General features: G+C 31.5%; 1 protein-coding gene across 2 annotated transcripts; it reads left to right on the forward strand.

Moving 5' to 3' along the window:
* The first annotated feature begins 20,164 nt into the window (after positions 1-20,164).
* Positions 20,165-25,455, forward strand: LOC110651614 (bifunctional dihydrofolate reductase-thymidylate synthase). Of its 2 annotated transcripts, XR_009148915.1 has the most exons (12): positions 20,165-20,479; positions 21,214-21,698; positions 21,793-22,192; positions 22,322-22,366; positions 22,536-22,601; positions 23,296-23,357; positions 23,451-23,525; positions 23,621-23,786; positions 23,858-23,981; positions 24,559-24,665; positions 24,786-24,969; positions 25,206-25,455. XR_009148915.1 is itself a non-coding variant. In XM_058147209.1 (11 exons), exons 2-11 carry the CDS (start codon positions 21,271-21,273, stop codon positions 24,894-24,896), a joined length of 1,584 nt encoding a protein of 527 aa, XP_058003192.1. In that variant the 5' UTR covers positions 20,165-20,479; positions 21,214-21,270; the 3' UTR covers positions 24,897-25,455. The 2 variants fall into 2 exon arrangements, 1 of the variants encoding a protein (XP_058003192.1); XM_058147209.1 differs by having other exon boundaries at positions 24,786-25,455.
* Positions 25,456-25,779: the final 324 nt, after the last annotated feature.

The raw sequence follows: 25,779 nt of genomic DNA on the forward strand, positions 1-25,779 counted from the left end.
ATACTTGATCAAGTATTATTTAATCTAGATATCTAAGTAATCAAGGTGATAATTTAAAAAAAATTAATTCCCAATAGGGAAAATAGAAAAATGATGCCCATGGATTTAAATGAAATTATACTTGAATAATTTTAAAAAATATGAATTTAAATGTATGATCCACTCAACAAAATTTATATTTTTCATATAGGAATATATTTTTCAAAATATAGAAGCCAATTAATTAATTTTACTAAAATAGATAAACTAAATATTAATATTTTTCAAAATATAGGGATTAAATAATTAGTTTTATTAAAATAGAATGACTAAATAATACTTTGATTGGTATTGACTAATAAAAAATTTAATGAAAGGACTAAATAATTTGACGAAAGTAAAATATAGAAAGTAAATATATTTTTCAAAATACAGTACCAAATAGTTAGTTTCGTTAAAATATAGAGATTAAATAATAATTTTCTCTTTCTTTTTTATAGTATGAAATTGGCAATTCTCATAACTTAATAGCTAACACCAACACCAAGTTATGAGACGCTACTATCTATTACTAACAAAACTAAAATTCTTGACATCTAGATTATGGAAAATGACTTTCTTACTTTTAAAGTCCAATGTGGCATGGTCATTAAACAACCAATCCATCCTACAATTACATCAAAGTTTATCATTGAGAAAGAAACTAAATTTGTAGGAAAATCCTTACCATCTATTCTCATCGAACATAAGGACATTGTATTGCTACATAAATGGCATCACTTAATGGGGTAGCCACTGATAAAGGATATTTCTTAACTATATAGTCTACGCCAAGCCTTAAGCGAAAGGTCGAGGAAACAAATTAGTGTGTAGTACCCTAGTCAACTAACATGCATGCCTCAAAAGAACAAACTAAAAGCATACTTGATATAACTGTGTTGGATCCTTGTGCATCATGATGGTTGGGGGTGAATACTCGAGCTTGTTCTCTACCTACCTGTATAATACTTTGCATATATCCTCTATTGGCTGCTTTGCCACTTGAACTATTGTGTCCGAAACCTTGGCCCTGCTAGTCATTGAACTGACTGCCTAACACATTAGGAGCATTAGAGTACATGTGTCTCACCATAATTTGTAGGTGTAGATAATGACATTGAACCTGATTTAGAACTATTGTATCTTGATCCCTGACTACTACCACCACTAGGGGTGAGCACTATTTGACTTGAACCGAATAAATCGAATCGAATCATTTTAATTCGATAGTTCGATTTGCTTTTTAAGATAATTCTATTTGGTTTAGTTTTACATTTTAAGAATTTTCGTTATTTCGATTCGGTTTGATTTTAAAAGAAAAAATCGATTGAATTGAATCGAATCGAATTACTTTATTAATTTTTAAATTGATTTAGTTTTATAGGAAATTTATGAATTATATGTAATTATATATATATATATATATTGTTTAATTTCATTGATTAATGGTTATTAGGTTCAAACCAATGTCAAAATCAGACCAAATAACTTGAAAATCAAGTCTAAATTAAAAAATCATCATAACTCAAAAACCAATCGATTCAAATCGAATCGAACAAAAATAGAAAGGTTTGGTTCGATTCGATTTTTTATTCATTTTGATTCAATTTGGTTTCTAAAAGATGATAATTTGGTTAATTTAGTTTTGATGATTCGATTTGGTTTGAACCGAATATTCAGTCCTAACCACCACTATAGCCTGATTTGAAGCCTCTGTGATTGGATACTCCTTTTCCCCTACTATGTCTAGCCAAATCATAAGGTTCATTTTGTTTGTAACTTCTAGTAGCTCCCATGCTAAAATCCCACTATACTTGAGGTTTCACTCTTATTCTTTTTTGGCTTGCGTTTTTCCTTATTCTGATACCTTATCTCTATCTTTTTGGCTCTATCCATAATGAAGTCAAAGGGCTAATCTACCGATACTACTAATGTGCCATACCTCTTATTTAACCCCTTAAGAAACTTCTTAACTTTCCTGGCCTCTGTGGCCACAATTGAAGGGGTGTATTTACTCAACTCTAAAAACTTAGAGGCATACTCATCGATAGATTTCCTACCCTATTGGATAACCTTAAATGCTCACTGCTTCGCATCCTTAAAGCTCTATGGTATAAATCAATTAATAAACATATCAAAAAAACTAAGCCCTGTCATACCTTCGATCTTGAGGATGGCATAGTTTGACATCCACTGCCAAGGATCTAGTCTTAGCACATGCTGCGTGCATTTAATGAGATGGCTGTCTATGAGATGCATCTCTCGATGGATTTAACTATATCCAAGAATCTCAAGGCATCATTAATCTCATTGTATTTGATTATCACTAGCTTTTTTAAATCTAGAGTATGCTAATATGCAAGAACTTGCCTTTGTGCATCCTATTATTGAGAAGGATGTACCCAATATTGCCCTATCTTCTGAACTCTTCAATTTTCCACTCTTCACTTGTCTTGTGTTTTATTTTTTTTGTGTAAAAAAAGGCCAAATTGCAATGGTTCACCAAGGTGTTTGAGAATTAACAAGGGAAAAGGAAAGATGGGTGAATCTCAATCTTAATCCCAAGCTTTTTTTACTATAATTTTAGGCGATTCGGCACTGACGGTTTCAATGAATTATTCGATAGCCAATTTCCTTACTTTGAGCCAACACAATAAAGCGAACACATTAATTAGAATGTGATAAATGCAAAGTGTTGACCCTCAAGTAACTACCCATAAATCACTTAAATCAGACATATTCACAGTTCATTCCACTAAATTTCAACAAAATAATAAAGTTAAAGTGAAATTCAACTACTATAGTCATATCTTCAAGTTTATACCAAGAGGTAGATATGACATATCTAAGAGACATATGCAAAAGAGAAAGAAAAAAAAAATCCATCAAAGAAGGAGGAGACACGAGGCAGAGGCAAATATTCCAATTTGGAGGCTTCCAACCACTGACTGTCTTTAAATATTCTGATGAGATTATGAAGGAAGAGCTCATTAAATTAGTAAGTGTTGAACACTGAACTGCCTAGAATTGTCTTTACTCGGTTCGATTTCAGTTCACTCCTTTCAGGATCTGAATTGTCAGTTTTGACCTAGAATTAACTTGAATCGATCCAAAGGCTAGGTATACCTATAAGTTTTGATTAATTCAACACTTTAGTCCTTCCATCCAAAATTACATTAAATTATCAAAATGCTCTTAATTTAATTTTTACAGCCACATTAATTTAATTTTTACAGCTATTAACAATTTTCATTCCTCCCTCCCATTTATTTTCTCATTAGCCAAACAAAACCAACACCACATCATCCATTCACAATGAACAAAAAGCTTAAATTTGTAATGGGTAAATCAATGAATTAAATACCAATGAATGGGGTTTCTCTCAATTATTTCATCAAACAAAAGACATAAATTACACATATATTCCCAAGTCCATCCCAAATACAAACCCAACAAAGATCTGCATATAAAATCTAACAAATACTATCAACTATTTGTCTGAAGATTCCAAAGAGTGTTAGAACCTTTCATTAAGTAAAAAACTTTCTAAGACCAATATTTAACAAAAGGGGATCTAAAACGAAGGTGACTTGGGACGATTAGTAGAATATTAATTAATTTAGAAGATTAAACAACTGATTTCATGAGCTTAATGATGAAATTAACATTGCCAAGGGAACAAATAAAAATCTACACGATGCAAGTAATGAATTGATTCTTCATATTCAAATGAAACCATTTTCACATTTGTGCCTTCCCATCTGCTACACTACCATTTTTGGATTGGGATCCAATCGATTCATACAAGTGAACACCATATCATCAGCCTGGTCCGTCTTTGACATTGCCACTATTTCATTACTCTAGATCTCATAATTAAGTGATTCCCCTTGTTGCAAATGGTCTCTTTCTCCATAAGAAGATTGTTGTCGTTAAAAGTGTAAATTAACCGCAAATTAAATATTTTTTTTCCGAATTTATATGGATTTTTCCTCTCTAAGTCGGGATTTTGATTTGGTATTCTTATTCCTTAGAGAAATTTCTGTACATGTGACTCTTTAGCTATGCTTGGAACTGGAATCAAGATATTTTAAGAGCTATAATTAGGTTGAATTGATCAACAAAGAGGGTTCTTGTTTATGGATGTCATTGAAAGGGGCTTTCATTTGGCATTCAGTACAATGATTATGATTAAAAACAGAAGAAACTTTTATTTATGTGACCTTTGGGTAGGGTTATAGGGTAAGAGTGTGATGGTTATTAATGTCGATAGGAGACTTTCTTTATTTATTATTTTTTTTAACAATCAAGGTTTATTTTTTTTATTTTTTTGAAAATTATTGTTTGTTTAGTTTTTTTATTTTAACAAAATTAATTATTTAGTTTTTTTTTATTTTAAAAAATATACTATTTAGTCTGCTTATTTTTAATCCGACTATTCAGTTAGTCAATAAATTTTGGTCCACTTAAATTACTATTTAATCTCATATTTTAGGAAAACTAATTAGTTGATTATTATATTTTAAAAAAATACTATTATTTAGTTATTCTATTTTAGTGAAATGGTTCTTATATTTTAAAAAACACATTCCTAGATAACAATAACAATTTTATTGTTTGGAGACGAAATTTGAATTTATATTTTTTTTGTTTAAATATTTTTATTTAATTTTTTGTGCATAATTTTTATGTTTTCTTTATTGGAAACGATACTTGATCAAGTATTATTTAATCTAGATATCTAAGTAATCAAGGCGATAATCTAAAAAAATTGATTCCCAATAGCGAAAATAGAAAAATGATGCCCATGGATTTAAATGAAATTATACTTGAATAATTTTAAAAAATATAAATTTAAATGTACTCTCCACTCAACAAAATTTATATTTTTCATATAGGAGTATGTTTTTCAAAATATAGAAGTTAACTAATTAGTTTTACCAAAATAGATGAACTAAATATTAATATTTTTCAAAATATATGAATTAATTAATTAGTTTCGTTAAAATAAAATGACTAAATAATACTTTGATTGGTATTGACTACTAGAAAATGTAACGGAGGAACTAAATAATTTGATGAAAACAAAATAGTATATTTTTTAAAACACAAGACCAAATAGCTAGTTTCATTAAAATATAGAGATTAGATAATAATTTTCTCTTTCTTTTTTATAGTATGAAATTGGCAATTCTCATAACTTAATAGCTAACACCAAGTTATTAGACGCTACTATCTATTACTAACAAAACTAAAATTCTTGACATCTAGATTATGGAAAATGACTTTCTTACTTCTAAAGTCCAATGTGGCATAGTCATTAAACAACCAATCTATCCTACAGTCACATCAAAGTTTATCATTGAGAAAGGAACTAAATTTGTAGGAAAATCCTTACCATCTACTCTCATCGAACATGAGGACATTGTATTACTACATAAATGGCATCACTTAATGGGGTAGCCATTGATAAAGGATATTTCTTAACTATATAGTCTACCCCAAGCCTTAAGCCAAAGGTCGAGAAAATAAATTAGTGTGTAGCACCCAAGTCAACTAACATGCATGCCTCAAAAGAGCAAACTCGAAGCATACTTAATATAACTGTGTTGGATGCCTATGCATCATGATGGTTGGGGGTGAATACTCGAGCTCGTTCTCTACCTACCTATATAATACTTTGCATTTATCCTCTACAAGCTGCTTTAGCACTTGTACTATTGCATCCGAAACCTTGGCTTTGCTAGTCATTGAACTGACTACCTAACAAATTAGGAGCATTGGAGTACATGTGTCTCACCACAATGTGTGCAAAGGTGTAGATAATGACCTTGAACCTGACTTAAAACTATTGTATCTTGATCCCTGACTACTACCACCACTGGGGGTGAGCACTATTCGATTTGAACAGAATAAATTTAACCAAATCATCTTAATTCGGTAATTCAATTTAGTTTTTAAGATAATTCAGTACGGTTTTGCATTTTAAGAATTTTGGTTATTTCAGTTCGGTTCGATTTTGAGAGAAAAAATCGATTGAATCAAACCAAATCAAATTACTTTATTGATTTTTAAATTGATTTATTTTTATGTGGAATTTATTATTTATATATTATATATATATATATATATATATATATATATATATATATATATATATATATATATATATATATATATATATATATATATATATAAATTGTTTAATTTCATTGATTAATGGTTATTAAGTTCAAATCAAAGTCAAAATTAGACCAAATAACTTAAAAATCAAATCTAAATTAAAAAATATCAAAACTTTAAAACCAATCGATTCAAATAGAATCAAACCAAAATAGAAAGGTTTGGTTCGGTTCGATTTTTTATTCATTTTGATTTAGTTTGATTTCTAAAATAAGATAATTTGCTTAATTCAGTTTTGATGATTACATTCGGTTTGATTTGAATCGAATACTCAATCCTAACCACCACTATAGCCCGATTTGAAACCTTTGTGATTGGATACACCTTTTCCCCTACTATGTCTAGCCAAATCACAAGGTCCACTTTGTTTATAACTTCTAGTAGCTCCCATGCTAAAATCCCACTATACTTGAGGTTTCACTCTTATTCTTTTTTGGCTTGCGTTTATCCTTATTCTGATACCTTATCTCTATCTTTTTGGCTCTGTTCATAATGAAGTCAAAGGGCTAATCTACTAACACTACTAATGTGCCATACCTCTTATTTAACCCCTTAAGAAACTTCTTGACTTTCTTGGCCTCTGTGGCCACAATTGAAGGGGTGTATTTGCTTAACTCTAAAAACTTAGAGGCATACTCATCGATAGATTTGCTACCTTGCTGGATGACCTTAAATGCTCACTGCTTCGTATCCTTGAAGCTTTGTGGGAAAAATCTATTGATAAACATATCAAAAAACTGAGCCATGTCATACCTTCAATCTTAAGGATGACATAGTTTGACATCCACTGCTAAGGATCTAGTCTTAGCACATGTTACGTGCATTTAATGAGATTCCTATCTATGGGATGCATCTCTCGATGGATCTCACTGTATCCAAGAATCTCAAGGCATCATCAATCTCATTGTATCTGACCATCACTAGCTTTTTGAAATCTAGAATATGCTGATATGCAAGAACTTGCCTTGGTGCATCTTGTTGTTGTGAAGGATGTACCCAATATTGCCCTATCTTCTGAACTCTTCAATTTTCCACTCCTCACTTGTCTTGTGTTTTATTTTTTATTTTTGTGTAAAAAAAGGCCAAATTGCAATGGTTCACCAAGGTGTTTGAGAATTGACAAGGGAAAAGGAAAGATGGGTGAATCTCAATCTTAATCCAAAGCTTTTTTTGCCATAATTTTAGGCGATTTGGCATTGACAGTTTCAATGAATTATTTGAGATCCAATTTCCTTACTTTGTGCCAACACAATAAAGTGAACACATTAATTAGAATGTGATAAATGCAAAGTGTTGATCCTCAATTAACTACACATACATTACTTAAATCAGACATATTTACAGTTCATTCCACTAAATTTCAGCAAAATAATAAAGTTAAAGTGAAATTCAACTACTATAGTCATATCTTCAAGTTTATACCAAGAGGTAGATATGACATATCTAAGAGACATCTGAAAAGAGAAAAAAAAAATCCATCTAAGAAGGAGGAGACACGAGGCAGAGGCAAATAGTCCAATTTGGAGCCTTCCAACCACTAACTATCTTTAAATATTTTGATGAGATTATGAAAGAAGAGCTCATTAAGTTAGTAAGTGTTGAACGCAAGAACTGCCTAGAATCGTCTTTACTCGGTTCGATTTCAGTTCACTCCTTTTAGGATCTGAATTGTCAGTTTTGACCTAGAATCAACTTGAATCGGTCTAAAGGCTAGGTATACCTATAAGTTTTGATTAATTCAACACTTAAGTCCTTCCATCCAAAATTTCATTAAATTATCAAAATTCTCTTAATTTAATTTTTACAGCCAAATTAATTTAATTTTTATAGCCAAATTTATAATTTTCATTCCTCCCTCCCATTTATTTTCTCATTAGCCAAACAAAAGCCAACACCACATCATCCATTCACAATGAACAAAAAGCTTAAATTTGTAATGGGTAAATCAATGAATGAACAACCAATAAAATGGGTTTCTCGCAATTATTTCATCAAACAAAATACACATATATTCGCAAGTCCATCCCAAATACAAACCCAACAAAGAGCATATAAAATCCAAAAAATACTATCAACTATTTGTTTGAAGATTCAAGAGATTGTTGGAACCTTTCATTAAGTCAAAAACTTTCTAAGACCACTATTTAACAAAAGGGTTCTAAAATGAAGGTGACTTGGGACGATTAGTAGAATATTAATTAATTCAGAAAATTAAACAATTGATTTCATGAGCTCAATGATGAAATTAACATTGCCAAGGGAACAAATGAAAATGTACAGGATGCAAGTAATGAATTGATTCTTCATATTCAAATGAAACCATTTTCACATTTGTGCCTTCCCATCTGCTATGTTACCATTTTTGGATTGGGATCCAATTGATTCATACAAGTGAACACCATATCATTAGCCTGATCCTTCTTCGACATTACCGTTGTTTCACTACTCTAGATCTCATAATTAAGTGATTCCCCCTGTTGCAAATGGTCTCTTTCTCCATAAGAAGATTGTTGTCGTTAAAAGTGTAAATTAACCGCAAATTAAACATTTTTTTTCCGAATTTATATGGATTTTTCCTCTCTAAGTCGGGATTTTGATTTGGTATTCTTATTCCTGAGAGAAATTGCTGTACATGTGACTCTTTAGCTATGCTTGGAACTGGAATCAAGATATTTTAAGAGCTATAATTAGGTTGAATTGATCAACGAAGAGGGTTCTTGTTTATGGATGTCATTGAAAGGGGCTTTCATTTGGCATTTAGTACAATGATTATGATTAAAAACAGAAGAAACTTTTATTCATGTGACCTTTGGGTAGGGTTAGAAGGTAAGAGTGTGATGGTTATTAATGTCGATAGGAGACTTTCTTTATTTATTAATTTTTTTTAACAATCAAGGTTTATTTTTTTATTTTTTTGAAAATTATTGTTTATTTAGTTTTTTTTATTTTAACAAAATTAATTATTTAGCCCTTTTGTTTTAAAAAGTATATTATTTAGTCTGCTTATTTTTAATCCGATTATTCAGTTAGTCAATAAATTTTGGTCTACTTAAATTACTATTTAGTTTCTATATTTTAGTGAAACTAATTAGTTAATTCTTGTATTTTAAAAAATATTACTATTTAGTCATTCTATTTTAGTAAAATAGTTCTTATATTTTGAAAAACTTATTCCTAGGTAACAATAACAATTTTATTGTTTGGAGACGAAATCTGAATTTATATATTTTTTTAAATATTTTCATTTAATATTTTGTGCATAATTTTTGTGTTTTCTTTATTGGGAACGATACTTGATCAAGTATTATTTAATCTAGATATCTAAGTAATCAAGGCGATAATCTAAAAAAATTGATTCCCAATAGGGAAAATAGAAAAATGATGCCCATGGATTTAAATGAAATTATACTTGAATAATTTTAAAAAATATAAATTTTGTTTAAATGTATTCTTCACACAACAAAATTTATATTTTTCATATAGGAGTATGTTTTTTAAAATATAGAAGTTAACTAATTAGTTTTACCAAAATAGATGAACTAAATATTAATATTTTTCAAAATATATGAATTAACTAATTAGGTTCGTTAAAATAAAATGACTAAATAATACTTTGATTGGTATTGACTACCAGACAATGTAATGGAGGAACTAAATAATTTGATGAAAACAAAATAATATATTTTTTAAAATACAAGACCAAATAGCTAGTTTCATTAAAATATAGAGATCAGATAATAATTTTCTCTTTCTTTTCTATAGTATGAAATTGGCAATTCTCATAACTTAATAGCTAACACCAAGTTATTAGACGCTACTATCTATTGCTAACAAAACTAAAATTCTTGACATCTAGATTATGGAAAATGACTTTCTTACTTTTAAAGTCCAATGTGGCATAGTTATTAAACAACCAATCTATCCTACAGTCACATCAAAGTTTATCATTGAGAAAGGAACTAAATTTGTAGGAAAATCCTTACCATCTACTCTCATCGAACATGAGGACATTGTATTGCTACATAAATGGCATCACTTAATGGGGTAGCCATTGATAAAGGATATTTCTTAACTATATAGTCTACCCTAAGCCTTAAGCCAAAGGTCGAGAAAATAAATTAGTGTGTAGCACCCAAGTCAACTAACATGCATGCCTCAAAAGGGCAAACTCGAAGCATACTTAATATAACTGTGTTGAATGCCTATGCATCATGATGGTTGGGGGTGAATACTCGAGCTCATTCTCTACCTGCCTATCCTCTACAAGCTGCTTTAGCACTTGTACTATTGCATCCGAAACCTTGGCTTTGCTAGTCATTGAACTGACTACCTAACACATTAGGAGCACTGGAGTACATGTGTCTCACCACAATGTGTGCAAAGGTGTAGATAATGACCTTGAACCTGACTTAGAACTATTGTATCTTGATCCCTCACTACTACCATCACTGGAGGTGAGCACTATTCGATTTGAATCGAATAAATTGAACCAAATCATCTTAATTCGGTAATTCAATTTAGTTTTTAAGATAATTCAGTACGGTTTTGCATTTTAAGAATTTTGGTTATTTCAGTTCGGTTCGATTTTGAGAGAAAAAATCGATTGAATTGAATCAAACTGAATTACTTTATTGATTTTTAAATTGATTTATTTTTATAGGAAATTTATGAATTATATGTAATTATATATATATATATATATATATATATATATATATATATATATATATATATATATATATATATATATATATATATATATATAAATTGTTTAATTTCATTGATTAATGGTTATTAGGTTCAAACCAAATTGAAAATTAGATCAAATAACTTGAAAATCAAGTCTAAATTAAAAAATATCAAAACTTAAAAACCAATCGATTCAAATCGAATCAAACCAAAATAGAAAGGTTTGGTTCGGTTCGATTTTTTATTCATTTTGATTTAGTTTGATTTCTAAAATAAGATAATTTGCTTAATTCAGTTTTGATGATTCTGTTCGATTCGGTTTGATTTGAATCGAATACTCAATCCTAACCACCACTATAGCCCGATTTGAAACCTTTGTGATTGGATACACCTTTTCCCCTACTATGTCTAGCCAAATCACAAGGTCCACTCTGTTTATAACTTCTAGTAGCTCCCATGCTAAAATCCCACTATACTTGAGGTTTCACTCTTATTCTTTTTTGGCTTGCGTTTATCCTTATTCTGATACCTTATCTCTATCTTTTTGGCTCTGTTCATAATGAAGTCAAAGGGCTAATCTACTAACACTACTAATGTGCCATACCTCTTATTTAACCCCTTAAGAAACTTCTTGACTTTCTTGGCCTCTGTGGCCACAATTGAAGGGGTGTATTTGCTTAACTCTAAAAACTTAGAGGCATACTCATCGATAGATTTGCTACCTCGCTGGATGACCTTAAATGCTCACTGCTTCGTATCCTTGAAGCTTTGTGGGAAAAATCTATTGATAAACATATCAAAAAACTAAGCCATGTCATACCTTTGATCTTAAGGATGACATAGTTTGACATCCACTGCTAAGGATCTAGTCTTAGCACATGTTGCGTGCATTTAATGAGATGGCTATCTATGGGATGCATCTCTCGATGGATCTCATTGTATCCAAGAATCTCAAGGTATCATCAATCTCATTGTATCTGACTATCACTAGCTTTTTGAAATCTAGAATATGCTGATATGCAAGAACTTGCCTTGGTGCATCTTGTTGTTGTGAAGGATGTACCCAATATTGCCCTATCTTCTGAACTCTTCAATTTTCCACTCTTCACTTGTCTTGTGTTTTATTATTATTTTTTTTTGTGTAAAAAGAGGCCAAATTGCAATGGTTCACCAAGGTGTTTGAGAATTGACAAGGGAAAAGGAAAGATGGGTGAATCTCAATCTTAATCCAAAGCTTTTTTTGCCATAATTTTAGGCGATTTGGCATTGACAGTTTCAATGAATTATTTGAGATCCAATTTCCTTACTTTGTGCCAACACAATAAAGTGAACACATTAATTAGAATGTGATAAATGCAAAGTGTTGATCCTCAATTAACTACACATACATTACTTAAATCAAACATATTCTGATTCATTCCACTAAATTTCAGCAAAATAATAAAGTTAAAGTGAAATTCAACTACTATAGTCATATCTTCAAGTTTATACCAAGAGGTAGATATGACATATCTAAGAGACATCTGAAAAGAGAAAAAAAAAATCCATCTAAGAAGGAGGAGACACGAGGCAGAGGCAAATAGTCCAATTTGGAGCCTTCCAACCACTAACTATCTTTAAATATTTTGATGAGATTATGAAAGAAGAGCTCATTAAGTTAGTAAGTGTTGAACGCAAGAACTGCCTAGAATCGTCTTTACTCGGTTCGATTTCAGTTCACTCCTTTTAGGATCTGAATTGTCAGTTTTGACCTAGAATCAACTTGAATCGGTCTAAAGGCTAGGTATACCTATAAGTTTTGATTAATTCAACACTTAAGTCCTTCCATCCAAAATTTCATTAAATTATCAAAATACTCTTAATTTAATTTTTACAGCCAAATTAATTTAATTTTAATAGCCAAATTTATAATTTTCATTCCTCCCTCCCATTTATTTTCTCATTAGCCAAACAAAAGCCAACACCACATCATCCATTCACAATGAACAAAAAGCTTAAATTTGTAATGGGTAAATCAATGAATGAACAACTAATAAAATGGGTTTCTCTCAATTATTTCATCAAACAAAATACACATATATTCCCAAGTCCATCCCAAATACAAACCCAATAAAGAGCATATAAAATCCAACAAATACTATCAACTATTTGTTTGAAGATTCAAGAGAGTGTTGGAACCTTTCATTAAGTCAAAAACTTTCTAAGACCACTATTTAACAAAAGGGTTCTAAAATGAAGGTGACTTGGGACGATTAGTAGAATATTAATTAATTCAGAAAATTAAACAATTGATTTCACGAGCTCAATGATGAAATTAACATTGCCAAGGGAACAAATGAAAATCTACAGGATGCAAGTAATGAATTGATTCTTCATATTCAAATGAAACCATTTTCACATTTGTGCCTTCCCATCTGCTATGCCACCATTTTTGGATTGGGATCCAATTGATTCATAAAAGTGAACACCATATCATTAGCCTGATCCTTCTTCGACATTGCCGCTGTTTCACTACTCTAGATCTCATAATTAAGTGATTCCCCCTGTTGCAAATGGTCACCTTCTCCATAAGAAGATTGTTTTCATTACTGTTGGCCTTGTGGCCATGGTAGTGGTTTTCCAAGAAACATTGATGATGAACCTCAATTTGAAAAACAGAATAAATTGAAGGTTTAAAATCCATTGATGGACCTCAATATGCCTTTGCCCTTTGGTGTTATGGACAGTGATGAATTGGGTGGTATGTGTTGCTGGGGGATCACTCGTTAAAAAACGTAGAGAAGTAAAGAGGGATGGAAGGCCATCAAGGAAAGAGAAGAAACAACAAGGGTAGGGCTAAGCATTCGGTTCAATCTGCACTAAACTACTCAAACCGAAAATTGAATTTCACATAAAAAAATGCAATTGAACCAAATCGATTTAATAGAGGAATTGAATCAAACCAAACTATTTTGATTTAGTTTGGTTTGGCTCAAATGGTCGTTTGCTCTCAAACTTCCCAAATCAGAAATCCTAAAATTTTTCCCCAAATCACAAATCCCTCATTTGCTATCCCAAATCGCAAATCTCTAATTTGTTGCCCAAATTGCAAAATCCCCAAACACATTCAATCATTCATATAGATTTAATACAAATAAATACGAATCGTTGTAAATCACAACTTATTCAATAGAACCAATACACAAGCAAATATATATTGTATATACTGAAATCTCAAATTTAATACAACCAAATCACAAATCCTCAATATACCCAAGTCATAACAGATTCAATTAGTACACATGCAAAAGATTTGATTTTTAAAGCCCAAAATAGAAAAGTCAAGAATACTATTTGAAGAATTCCTGGGTAACGATACCTAGATCTCAAATTCAAACAGCATCTCAACTTTGCCATTTTGAGATTTGATGGTGAAGAAGACTGAAGATGAAGTATTCCTCCATGCATGAAGATTGAATAGTGAATTGAAGATAGTGGTGATGAGGCTGTGAGTGTTTATTGCATGCAAAGAAGAAGAAGAAGAAGAATGATAAGAATGCACAACCTTATTTTTGAGCCAGACCGGTACTAGAATTTGAGTCGACATAAGGCTCTCGAAGCATGTAGTAAGCCTAAGCAGTCTACAACCCAACAACAAAGCCCCAAAAGGAAGGCTCAAAATCAAGAAAATGAACAGACTGAGTCTGGCCATAAAATAGATAATCCAATGGGGAAAAAATTCAGTTGACCTGTATCACAAAAACCTGACCTATATCACAAACAAAATCACAATTAGGGAGCTCAGCTCACCCTCACAAACCAAATCAACATCTAATATCAAAATGGGGAGCTTAGCTCACCCTAAATCCAATATCACACAAGCATCTTAAGTCAAATACATTAGTTTTACATTACATGAATACTATTACAGTCATTGTGGAGTTCTAGATTTGAATAATAAAATTTATAATTAATACATTAACCATTTCAAGTTTCTTGTAAGAAAGAAAGCAAGTAAACTCCAAAATTATATCCACTATCACCTGGGAAAAAATAATTGAATAGGGCTGAGCGTTCAACCTAGAGAGTTTAGATATTGATTATAAATATAATTTCTATAGCTATCTACAACTAATGCATCCTTAAGTATGAAATGCACACTGAACATATACAACAAATAAATCATCCAATACTTGTACAAGAAGATAAATTGGAGCTACAAATAAATTAGAGCTACAAACACACCCAGTAAAGTATTTTCCTACATAACCATGGGAGCTGATCTCTTATTCAACTCTTTTATTCCAAGACCTGCCAGCGAGCTTAACTTAAGCCAGACTTTCGCTTAAATCTAAGTGTGGGGGCCAGTGAGATCAACTCAAAATCGTGCCTCACCTCTACTTTTTATATCCATAAGGACCGGGTTCCAGCGAGACTTGCTCAAGCTATGACTACCCGTCCAATCCATATCCATCATATGCTATTACACACAAAGCTTCAAATTATCCCCATGGAGATAAACATAAGTAATATCAACAAATAAATATGCAACAATAAGAGTGCTCTTAATTTATTTAACTAAGCATGTAAATATATTTATAAAATGCATGAGCATGCCAAAAATATATAAATAATATTAAAATTATAAAATATAATAAATATCTAACTCACAATGCAACCTATTGCTTATTGGTTCTAGTTAAAAGAAGAAAATAGTTGATTTGGATCACCTAAACAAACATGTTAAATGTTTTTAATTAAAGAACTATGAAGAATAGACCAACAATAATTAATTAAAGAAACAAAAGATTTTTAGGTTTGTGCTGAAAATTCAGCAGAGTTTTCCTTATACCTGGGACCTAATCTCCTTGTAAGAAAATATAATTTATATCTCAACAATTCAAAGGTCTCAGGCCCACATTATAACATAACACAATGCCCATTATGGGCCTCGTAGAATAACCTAAACTAGTGTCATTGCTCATGTAACAACCTGATTTTTTTAATATATACATAGAAAATATTTTAAAATTAGACTATTAATTTATTACTATTTTATTCATGGTATTAAATTAGTATTTTCATAATAATGATATTTTTACTTTATGAATGTTATTTTTACATATATTATTATTACTATTATTATTTTAAATTGTTATTGGTAATATTGTCATTATCAAAAATCAATTAAAGTTAATTAAGATTAAATCATATTAAATTTCTTTAGAGTATTATTATTATTATTATGATTACTAAAGTTTTATTTAATTAAAATATAATAAAAGAATTTTGGACCTAATTGTATATATCTAAAAAGTTTAGGGACCAATAGGATAATTAAAAGTAAAAAAAAAATTAAAATTGCAGCAGCAGACCCCCCCCCCCCTCTTCCATTTACTCTCTTCTCCCCCTCCCTCTTATCCATTTTTTTGGGCCTTTTTTATTCTCATAAATTAAAAATAATTATGTGATAATTTTTAACAATTTATGTACTTCATTTAGGTGTAATCGGATCAATGTTAGCTCATCGGTGCCCAAAACTGAGTTCTCGGCCTAATCCGGCTACTAGGCGGCCTTTCCCAGAACATTGTCAATATTATAGTCAATCCCAGTATTTTCAAACGTCCTGGACGCATTCCAGATAATAGAATTTGTAAAAGTAGCCCCAAACTTAAGTTGTGTAATTTTTTTTACCTTGCTTAAGCTAGCTGATAAATCTATAAAATATTCTTAGCTTGGTAAAATTAAGTAAAATAATTTTCATTTATATAAGGACGGTTTAGAGGACCCCATGAATATTTTTATAATTTTTGAAGTGCTGAAAATAAATATTTAAACTGTAGAAGAGTTAGAAACTCAAGCTGGAGTTTAGAGAATTGGACCTAGATTAGGATTCTTGTAGGTCCCGGATGGACATTTTAATTATTTTTGTAGGCCTGAGGCCCTACGTGTTGTTGTTGGTTCATTTTTCTTGTAGGGGGTTAAGTCCAATTATAGGGGAGACTCTGCCAAAATTTCGTCAAGACCTTAGAATTTATTTTGATTGTATAACTTGAATTAATTATTTAATTTTATCAGTTTTTGATAGAGGTTAGTGTGTATGTTTAGGTGATCGATACCGACCGTCTTCTCCTTCCAGTTGGACCAGTTGCAGTCCATTCGACCAGTCTGTGAGTTGGATATTGATTATTTTCATAATTTCAATATTAATTATATATCTGGCATGCTCATGCATTTTATAAATATTTAATTATTCACATGTATAGCTAATATATTATGAGCATTATGATTGTTGCATATTTAATTACTGTTATTTATTTGTAATTGCCGCCCTGAGGATAATTTGGAGCTTTTTGTGTGTGTGTTGGCATGAGTATAGTGTGGATATGGATGTGGTAGGATGGGTAGTCGCAGCTGGAGCTTGTCTCGCTGGGACCCAATCCTTATATATATATGGATAAGTGGGGTTGAGTACGACTTTGAGTTGATCTCGCTAACCCATGCACTTGGATTATTAAGCGAAAGTCTAGTTTGAGTTGACCTCTGTGGTATGTATTGGATTAAGAGAGCTGTATAGGGGATCAACTCTCATACATATATATTGATGTAATACACTGAGTATGTGAGTAGTTCCAAATTAACTTCTCGTGCAAATATTGGGTGAATTAATTATTATATGTGATGGGTGTACATTTCATGGTAGGATTATACTAGTTTTAGATAGTTATAAAAATTACACTTATAATCAATATTTAAACTCTCTGAGTCGAACGCTCATTTTTATTCAAATATTTTTCCCAAGTTGCAGGAGGAGCCAGTTTATTTCTTTGAGTCTAACTTACAATTTTCCTCTGCAGGTTGAGCTTCTTAGCTAATGATTTATTGTATCTATTTATTTATTTATTTGCTTAATAACTAGAGTTTTGCTATGACACTGAATTGTGTATATTATATTATTTAATGAAATTAAAAAATTTATAATATTAAATAGTTTGTACATGATGGGTATCAAAGTTGAGCTGAGCTCCCTTAGTTTTGGTTTCCTAACAAAAATTCGGTTGAACTGGCCAAAACAAAAATATAATATTTTATTTTATTTTATTTGCATATTGAGCCTTAATTCTGGCCCTGGGTTATGGGTTTGGGAATAGCGAGGCTTACTACAGGCCTTGAGGGCTTTATGTCAGCTCAGGTCCTCGTGCTTGTTCGGCTTGTAAAGTCTGATCATGATAGCTCAACTTCAGCTCAAGGGTCCAAAATTCAGTATTATCTAAATATATCCAATTTACTTTCAAAAAATTCTATAAATATTCTTGGAGGTCCTTAATAATATTATCTTAATATTATAATTAAAATTACTATATTTCATAAACCCACAAATATTTTATTAATTATCAAAATATAGCTCAACTTAAGGCAAAAAGAGTAAATTTACATTTAGGGTTACCTACGCTAATTTTGACACTTGGAATGCGTCCGAGGCATCTGAAAATGGTAGAAATAATTATAATATCAATCTACTTCTGCGGTGAGTATCGAAGCTTAAGCGTCTGGACCAAAACTGCAGTCCGGGCCACCGATGGAATTTCTTTGAAAGGAAAGTTCCTACATGAAATCCACAATATAAGGAGTTAGAAAATAATTTTATTTAACTCAAAAATGACTTTAAAGACCTAAAATCTCACCAGCAAGCTTGCAAGACTTGAAAATTTTCCAGTGTAAAAAAATTCTTGAATTGGTATCGTTTTGAAGCTCTCGAAATGTACAACGTGCTGGTATACTTAGAATTTTAAGAAAAATTATAATTTGGGAGAAATTAGTTAGGAAGTAAAAATGCTCTAAAATTTTTGAAGCTCGATTCACACAAATTAGTAAATGATACTGCACAAACTTGATATCTACATGATGCACATAAAGAGAGGAGCGTTTTGCTATCAAGAATGCCAGAAAACAGTGACCGGAGAAGGAAGTTATGACCGAAGAGAGAGAGAGAGAGAGAGAGAGAGAGAGAGAGAGAGAGAGGGAGAGTGGAGGTGGGGGGAAAGATTTATTGTCTTTAAACTTTTAAGTTTTAAAAATTTTTTTTTTTTAATAATTTAAAAGCAAAACTATAGATTGATATATAAGCTTTCTAAATCTTCTCAAACAAGTCTAAAAATTCTTTTCAACTAAGTCCAATTCTAATTTAATACATTTAAAATTAAATAATAATAATAATAATTACTTTAAATTTGAAATATCTAAAATATAAAATTGTAGAATTTCACAATCAAAGAAATTTTAATTAAAAGTTTAAAAATTAAATTTTAACACTAACACTTAAAAAAAATAATCTCATAAAATATATTTATTTAATAAAATAATATTATAATAATCTAATTTATAAATTATCTATTTTTTAAAATTTTTTACTTTATTTCAAAGAAATCAAAAAGAAAAAGAAAAAAAGTCATCAAAGCAAAAAAGGAGCGCATCGTGATCTGAAAGGTGAGAGGAAGAGAGTTGGGTTGGGGGCTTAAGCGACTTGGAATGGGTTTGGTAGAGTTAAGATTTCTAATAAGCGACTTGGAATGGGTTTGGTAGAGTTAGGATTTCTAATATGTTTTTTAATATATAAAGAGATCCAAAATGACAACAATTTAAGGAATTTGAAAGTCAGTTCTGTTCGGTTGAAAATGATTTTTTATTAAAAAATTAAACTAAATCAAAAAATAAAAAATATCTAAAACTAAAAATTGAACCAAATGCTCACAATGAAAAATCAAATATAATAGACTAGATTTTAGTTTGGATCGAAATATGCTCAACCCTATACAAGGGGAGGATTGAATGCAAATCGGGAGAAGGAATTTCTTGGATAAAACTAGATGGAGAGAATATTATTATTATTATTATTATTATTATTATTATTAAATTGAAAATAATGTAAGGATATTTTAAATAATTTTCTCCCTTAACTCGTTGGCTTAACAGATTCATGGATAGAAGGACAATTAATTTTGATGGAATCAAACCCTAGGGTGTAAAACCATTAAGTTTTAAAAAACAGGGATAAAAGTATCAATTATGATATATTTCAGGGATTTAAAAGTAATTTTTTCTATTTTTTTTTGGGCTAAACTTTAAAATAGGAAAACATTGATTGGTGAAGACAGAATAGACCCGAAAAAGGACTCGTTAGTAAAATATGCAGATAGCCAAGGGCATTTTAAACCAAAAAAAGCAAAAAAGAAAAAGAAAAGAAAAAAACTCACACGTGTGGGCATTACATTACATGCTTCTCCTCCTCCTGACTCTGGCGCTACTCCGCGTTAACCGTGCTTTGGGATTTTTTTTCTTCTTTCCTCTGTTTGTTTGAAAGAGAAAAAGCAGCATATTGATTTGAAAGCGAGGAAACCTCTCTTGCATTTCTCTTCCCCTTTTACGCTTCTACTCTATACTCTACTCTACTTGCTCCCATCTCTCAATACACTCTTGTTTTTATCACCAAAAACCCTAGTTTTAGAAGGCGAACTTTGCTCCACACTTGCTCTGTTCGTTTTGATTTTCCCTTTTCAAGTCTAGTTGGACATTTTCCGATCTCAAGATTTCTCGATTAAGTCTTAGATCAGTGAGTTTCCTTACAGCATTTTTTCAAATTTTTTCTTTTTGGAGTATTTGAAGTTTCATCTTCTTCTTCCTCCGCTTTTTTTTTTTTTTTTTTTTTTTTTTTTTTTTTTAATTGAAGAGAAGATAGTGTGAAAATTTGACCTTTTGTTTTGTAATCTCTTTAATTTTGTAGCTTTTGTTTATGGTTTTGTTATACGTTGAAATGTTCAGAAATTGTGTTGATTTTGGTAAGAATTTTTGTTTGCTATTTTATTGAACGTAGTAGTTACTATGAGTCTTTGCTTGGGTGTTTTTTGTGGAATGCCAAGACAAAAATTTTACTGCAAAGGAGGGAAAGGAAAATTCTTAATTTGTTGAAGGCTTTCTGGCTAACTATGCTTTTTTTATCATACGATCATCTTTCTTGGATGCCGCGTGTAGTGTGTTGCTAGCTTCCTGGTTTGCTTTAGTTAGTCTAGTTTATATGATGGTTTTCTAATGTTAGATGAGAAGCTAACTGTTATGGCGTATTTCATCCATATATTTAAACATTATAATATTTTTCTCTTGGGTATTGTGATGGGCGGTGTAGCTTGTGAAGTTTATCACTTCAATGTGTTTTCAGGTCATCTTAATTTCAGTTCAAGTGTTTAATTCTTTTTCCCTACCTTGTATAGATTGTTGGGTTAAGGCCTTAAGATGTATTGTCTTTTGCATAAATATTGAGAAGTTGTTCTTTTTCTTTACCAATTTCAGGTTCTATTGCACTTCCACAAAAGTTCAAGAAATTTCTGTTGGGCTTTCTTTTCAATTATGGCTGGTGACTCCAAGGCAAATCTTTCTAATGGCAATGCCAATATACAGCCTGCTCCTCAAAGAACTTATCAAGTTGTTGTGGCTGCAACTGGTGATATGGGTATTGGCAAGGATGGGAAGCTACCATGGAGATTGCCTTCTGATCTCAAATTTTTCAAGGATGTTACTATGACTACTTCTGATTCTGGGAAAAAGAATGCTGTTATAATGGGTAGAAAAACATGGGAAAGTATTCCACTTGAGCATCGACCTTTGCCTGGTCGTCTTAATGTTGTTCTAACTCGTTCTGGGAGTTTTGATATTGCTACTGCTGAGAATGTGGTGATTTGTGGAAGCCTGAGTTCTGCTTTGGAATTATTGGCTGCATCACCATATTGTCTGTCAATTGAGAAAGTCTTTGTAATAGGAGGTGGTCAAATATTAAGGTTTGTACTTGTTGACGTTATTGTTCCTCTACTTTATGGGTTAAATCTTCTTTGTTTCCACATTCGTCTTTAATTTGATGATCTTATACTACAGGGAAGCTCTCAATGCACCTGGATGTGATGCTATCCACATTGCAGAAATTGAGGCAAACATTGACTGTGATACTTTTATCCCTACAATTGATTCCTCTGTCTTTCAGCCTTGGTACTCATCCTTTCCCATGGTAGAAAACAACATACGATATTGCTTTGCAACTTATGTTCGAGTGAGGAGTACTGCAGTGGAATCCAATGGTCAAAACAATGGTCTGAGCGCTGATGTTGGTTCAGAAAATAGTAAGTTTGAGGTAAAGAAGTTTTCTTTCCTTCCTAAGATGGTTTTTGAGAGACATGAGGAGTTCTTTTATCTTAGACTTGTTCAAGACATCATCTCAGATGGGATTTTGAAGGATGACAGAACTGGAACTGGTACTTTATCAAAATTTGGTTGCCAGGTATTTGAACCATTAATTATTTATGGTTATCTCTATGATTCTGAAATTATGCTTCCATTTTATTAAACAATTTATTCTTTTAATTACTGATGGATGTGTATGGATTGCTTTTTTGAATTTAAATCACAGATGCGGTTCAACCTTCGCAAAACTTTTCCGCTTCTTACAACGAAGGCATGCTTAAATTACTTGTTATTATTGCTGCAACTGAATTACTTCTTCTGTATGCATGTCCTTTTCCTGTCTATAATTTAGAATGGTTAAAGATTCAACATGAGGTCAATTTTATAAGGCATAAAAAAATCCCATTCATTTGTCTCATGTTGATATCAATGGTTTGTAGAAAGTATTCTGGCGAGGGGTTGTTGAAGAACTCCTGTGGTTCATCAGTGGTTCAACGAATGCCAAGGTAATGATATGATAATTGAACTGTTTCGTATATATACTTCTTTGACTTCTCGTGTGTCTTGCTTGTTTTTTTATGGACTTGTGTGGAGGGTATTTGTTTTGGTTCTTCCCATGTTTTTATGAAAAAATTACCATATTATGTAGCTGATTCAAACTGTTTTCTCTCTTTCAAATTGGGCTTTGTTTACTTGTTGCTTATTTATAAATGGAATGTAATCTGCCGCATATTGAGTTTTTTTTTTCTTTTTTAATTGAATTCTTGCTGCGGAAGTTCCCAGTTCATCTAGTTATTGTTGATAAATTAATGTAATTTATTTATTTATTTAACTTTTATAGTTTTTGGTAACATATGATGTGTAGTGCTGCATTATTTCTAGGTTTTTGTATGATACACATTCAAGCGTTTATATATAATGAGTCTTAGTTCCCATATTGCTTTAGAATATCAGGTCTGGATCATTTAATATCATGTGTAGGACTTGTAGCCTTGTAGGATTGCGCAGTTTGATATCTGCATGTTTTATTTTATTTTTTTTTTCAACGAAAAATGTCCATTCAGATCTCTGCTTTCAAATACTTTGGCATGCCAAACGAATTCATCTCATATGCATGAGGTTTCTAAAACGACCCTTGGAGGTGTAGATACAAGAACACAACAATTTAACCTGCTTTTTTAAATTTTGCTTACCATACAGGTCCTTCAGGAAAAGGGCATTCATATATGGGATGGCAATGCATCCAGAGATTACCTTGATAGGTGAGTACTGAGTACCAATATATATTTCTTTGTAGAATTAAATGGAAGTAATGACATGCAGTTCTTGAATGGTATTTGTATTTGCAATTTCAGTATTGGGTTGAAGGACAGGGAGGAGGGTGACTTAGGACCTGTTTACGGATTCCAGTGGAGACACTTTGGAGCTAGGTTCATGGATTTCTTTATCTTATTTTAACTGATGGATATATCAATGGAGGAGTTCTGGCTTCATCTCTTTTTCTTACATGAATTACACTTGTCAGGTATAGTGACATGCATGCTGATTACACTGGCCAAGGATTTGATCAGTTGTTAGATGTGATTGACAAGATTAAGAATAATCCAGATGATCGCCGAATTATACTTTCAGCTTGGAATCCTTCTGATCTCAAATTGATGGCACTTCTTCCTTGCCACATGTTTGCTCAAGTTAGTAGTGAGCCTATGTGTCTTTCACCATTTCCTTTGCTTTTTATTAATCTGGATGTTTTATTTTGCAGTTCTATGTAGCCCATGGGGAGTTATCTTGTCAAATGTATCAACGATCTGCCGATATGGGCCTGGGTGTGCCATTCAACATTGCATCTTATGCCCTCTTGACATGCATGATTGCTCATGTTTGTAGTATGTATTCTTTCTGAATTCTGAAATTAATTAATTAACATGTGACTTGTCGAGTTTAAAGAGTTATTAATGTTTAGGTGGGAGCATTTAGGCATTAGATCTGATAATTAAAGGGTCACAAGATGCTTTTGGTGCCAAATCTGGAGGTGGTTATATGCAGGTGCCTATGGAAGTTGATGGGACTATGCAGATGTGATTTTATTTTTCTATGATTGGTAGACTGATTTATAATAGATGTCCAAGACTGGGAAACTGACAAAATTGGTGGGAAAAAAGCGTACCACGATGTTGCATCTGGTGGTAAATTATGGTTAGCTTGTGATGCAGATAACCTGTACCAGTTTTTGGATTAAACACAGTCCATTTATGGGTGAATTGTTCTTGCAGAGGGTCGTAATATTTCTATAAGGAGATATCATAATGAATAAAGTCGTTAGGAACTAGATTTTTATAAAAATGATGTTGGGCCTTAGGGGACTAGGACTGATTGGAAGAAAGATTGTTTTGATGGTCTGCAATTGCCGTAATATCACTATTATGTGTAAAAATCTATTCAATTATCTTTTGTTTTGAACAGATCTTGTTCCGGGTGATTTTGTTCATGTGTTTGGGGATGCTCATGTTTATTGTAGTCATGTTAGGCCTCTCCAGGAGCAGCTTCAAAAACTGCCAAAGCCTTTTCCAGTTAGTACAATGGCATCAATTCTAGTTTATTAAATTACTCTTACCATTTTGGAAGTAGTCTTGCATTGTTCTCTGCATTTTCCTATATTCTTTCATTGTCTTACTAGTGTTTTCATGCAGATTTTGAAGATTAATCCTGATAAGAAGAACATAGATTCTTTTGTGGCAGCTGATTTCAAATTAATAGGTTATGATCCTCACAACAAAATTGAAATGAAAATGGCAGTATAAAGTTCCTTCAAAGATTCAGTGAACTCACGCTCTGGTTTGTCCTAGGCATTATTTGCTTGTGGTTTTGAGGCAGGTATGTGTTTCTGCACTAATTCCTCCTTTTACAAATGATGATTTGTTCAATATGCTCTTTTTCATCGTCTTTCTCCATTATGTCACGTGCTAGATTATTCAGTGTACAAAGATTTGTGATTTGAAATATATAGTGCCCTGCTCTCTAGGGTTTTGATTAATGTTTGTGTAAAGTAATGAAATGCATTATTGGGGAATTTTATGAGCTGAAACTTTGGTTTTTCTGTAATGTTTCAGGCACAACTATTGAAGGCTTACCTTGCTTGAGTGATAGTAAACTAAAAATTTGCTTGTTGAATGTATTCTTATTTAGTGAGAATCCTTTAGTTCCAAAGAGTTGATGGTTCTAAGGTGATTTAGGATGTCTACATTTTCTTGCTCTACGAGCTTAAGTTTTCCTTTATTACTTGGGAAATATCACTTTATTACCACCAATGCTATAATATTGTTTTTGGAATGAATTGGAATTTGGACCGGTGAACTTTCATATTGCACTGTTCTGTTTATTTGATGAATAACTGCAGCTCTATTGGTTAACTTGGGCATTTAATTGATGACGATTATTTGAGATATATTATATGGATGAGGAAATTTGTAAATTTTTTCTAACATTGTATAAGGCCTATTTTAAGAGTCATTTAACAACTTGTTTTTTTTGGTATTTACACCACTAAGCAAGCAAAATTATTGTCTAAAATTTTATTAGGGTGATGATATGCTAATGATCTTGACCAGTTTGCTTTGCGTTATTCAAGCTTGGCTTATTTATTGGCAAAAGCAAAAAACCTTGTTATGTGAGTATTCCAGAGCA

Source organism: Hevea brasiliensis, chromosome 1 (genome assembly GCF_030052815.1).
Source record: "Hevea brasiliensis isolate MT/VB/25A 57/8 chromosome 1, ASM3005281v1, whole genome shotgun sequence".
NCBI lineage: Eukaryota > Viridiplantae > Streptophyta > Magnoliopsida > Malpighiales > Euphorbiaceae > Hevea > Hevea brasiliensis.

What these genes read in the sequence shown, in the direction of transcription:
- LOC110651614 (XM_058147209.1), top strand. Translation starts at nt 21,271, where the DNA reads ATGGCTGGTGACTCCAAGGCAAATCTTTCTAATGGCAATGCCAATATA. An exon ending in TATCAAAATTTGGTTGCCAG is followed by an intron (nt 22,193 to 22,321) that starts GTATTTGAACCA and finishes TTTAAATCACAG; the next exon opens with ATGCGGTTCAACCTTCGCAA. An exon ending in GTGGTTCAACGAATGCCAAG is followed by an intron (nt 22,602 to 23,295) that starts GTAATGATATGA and finishes CTTACCATACAG; the next exon opens with GTCCTTCAGGAAAAGGGCAT.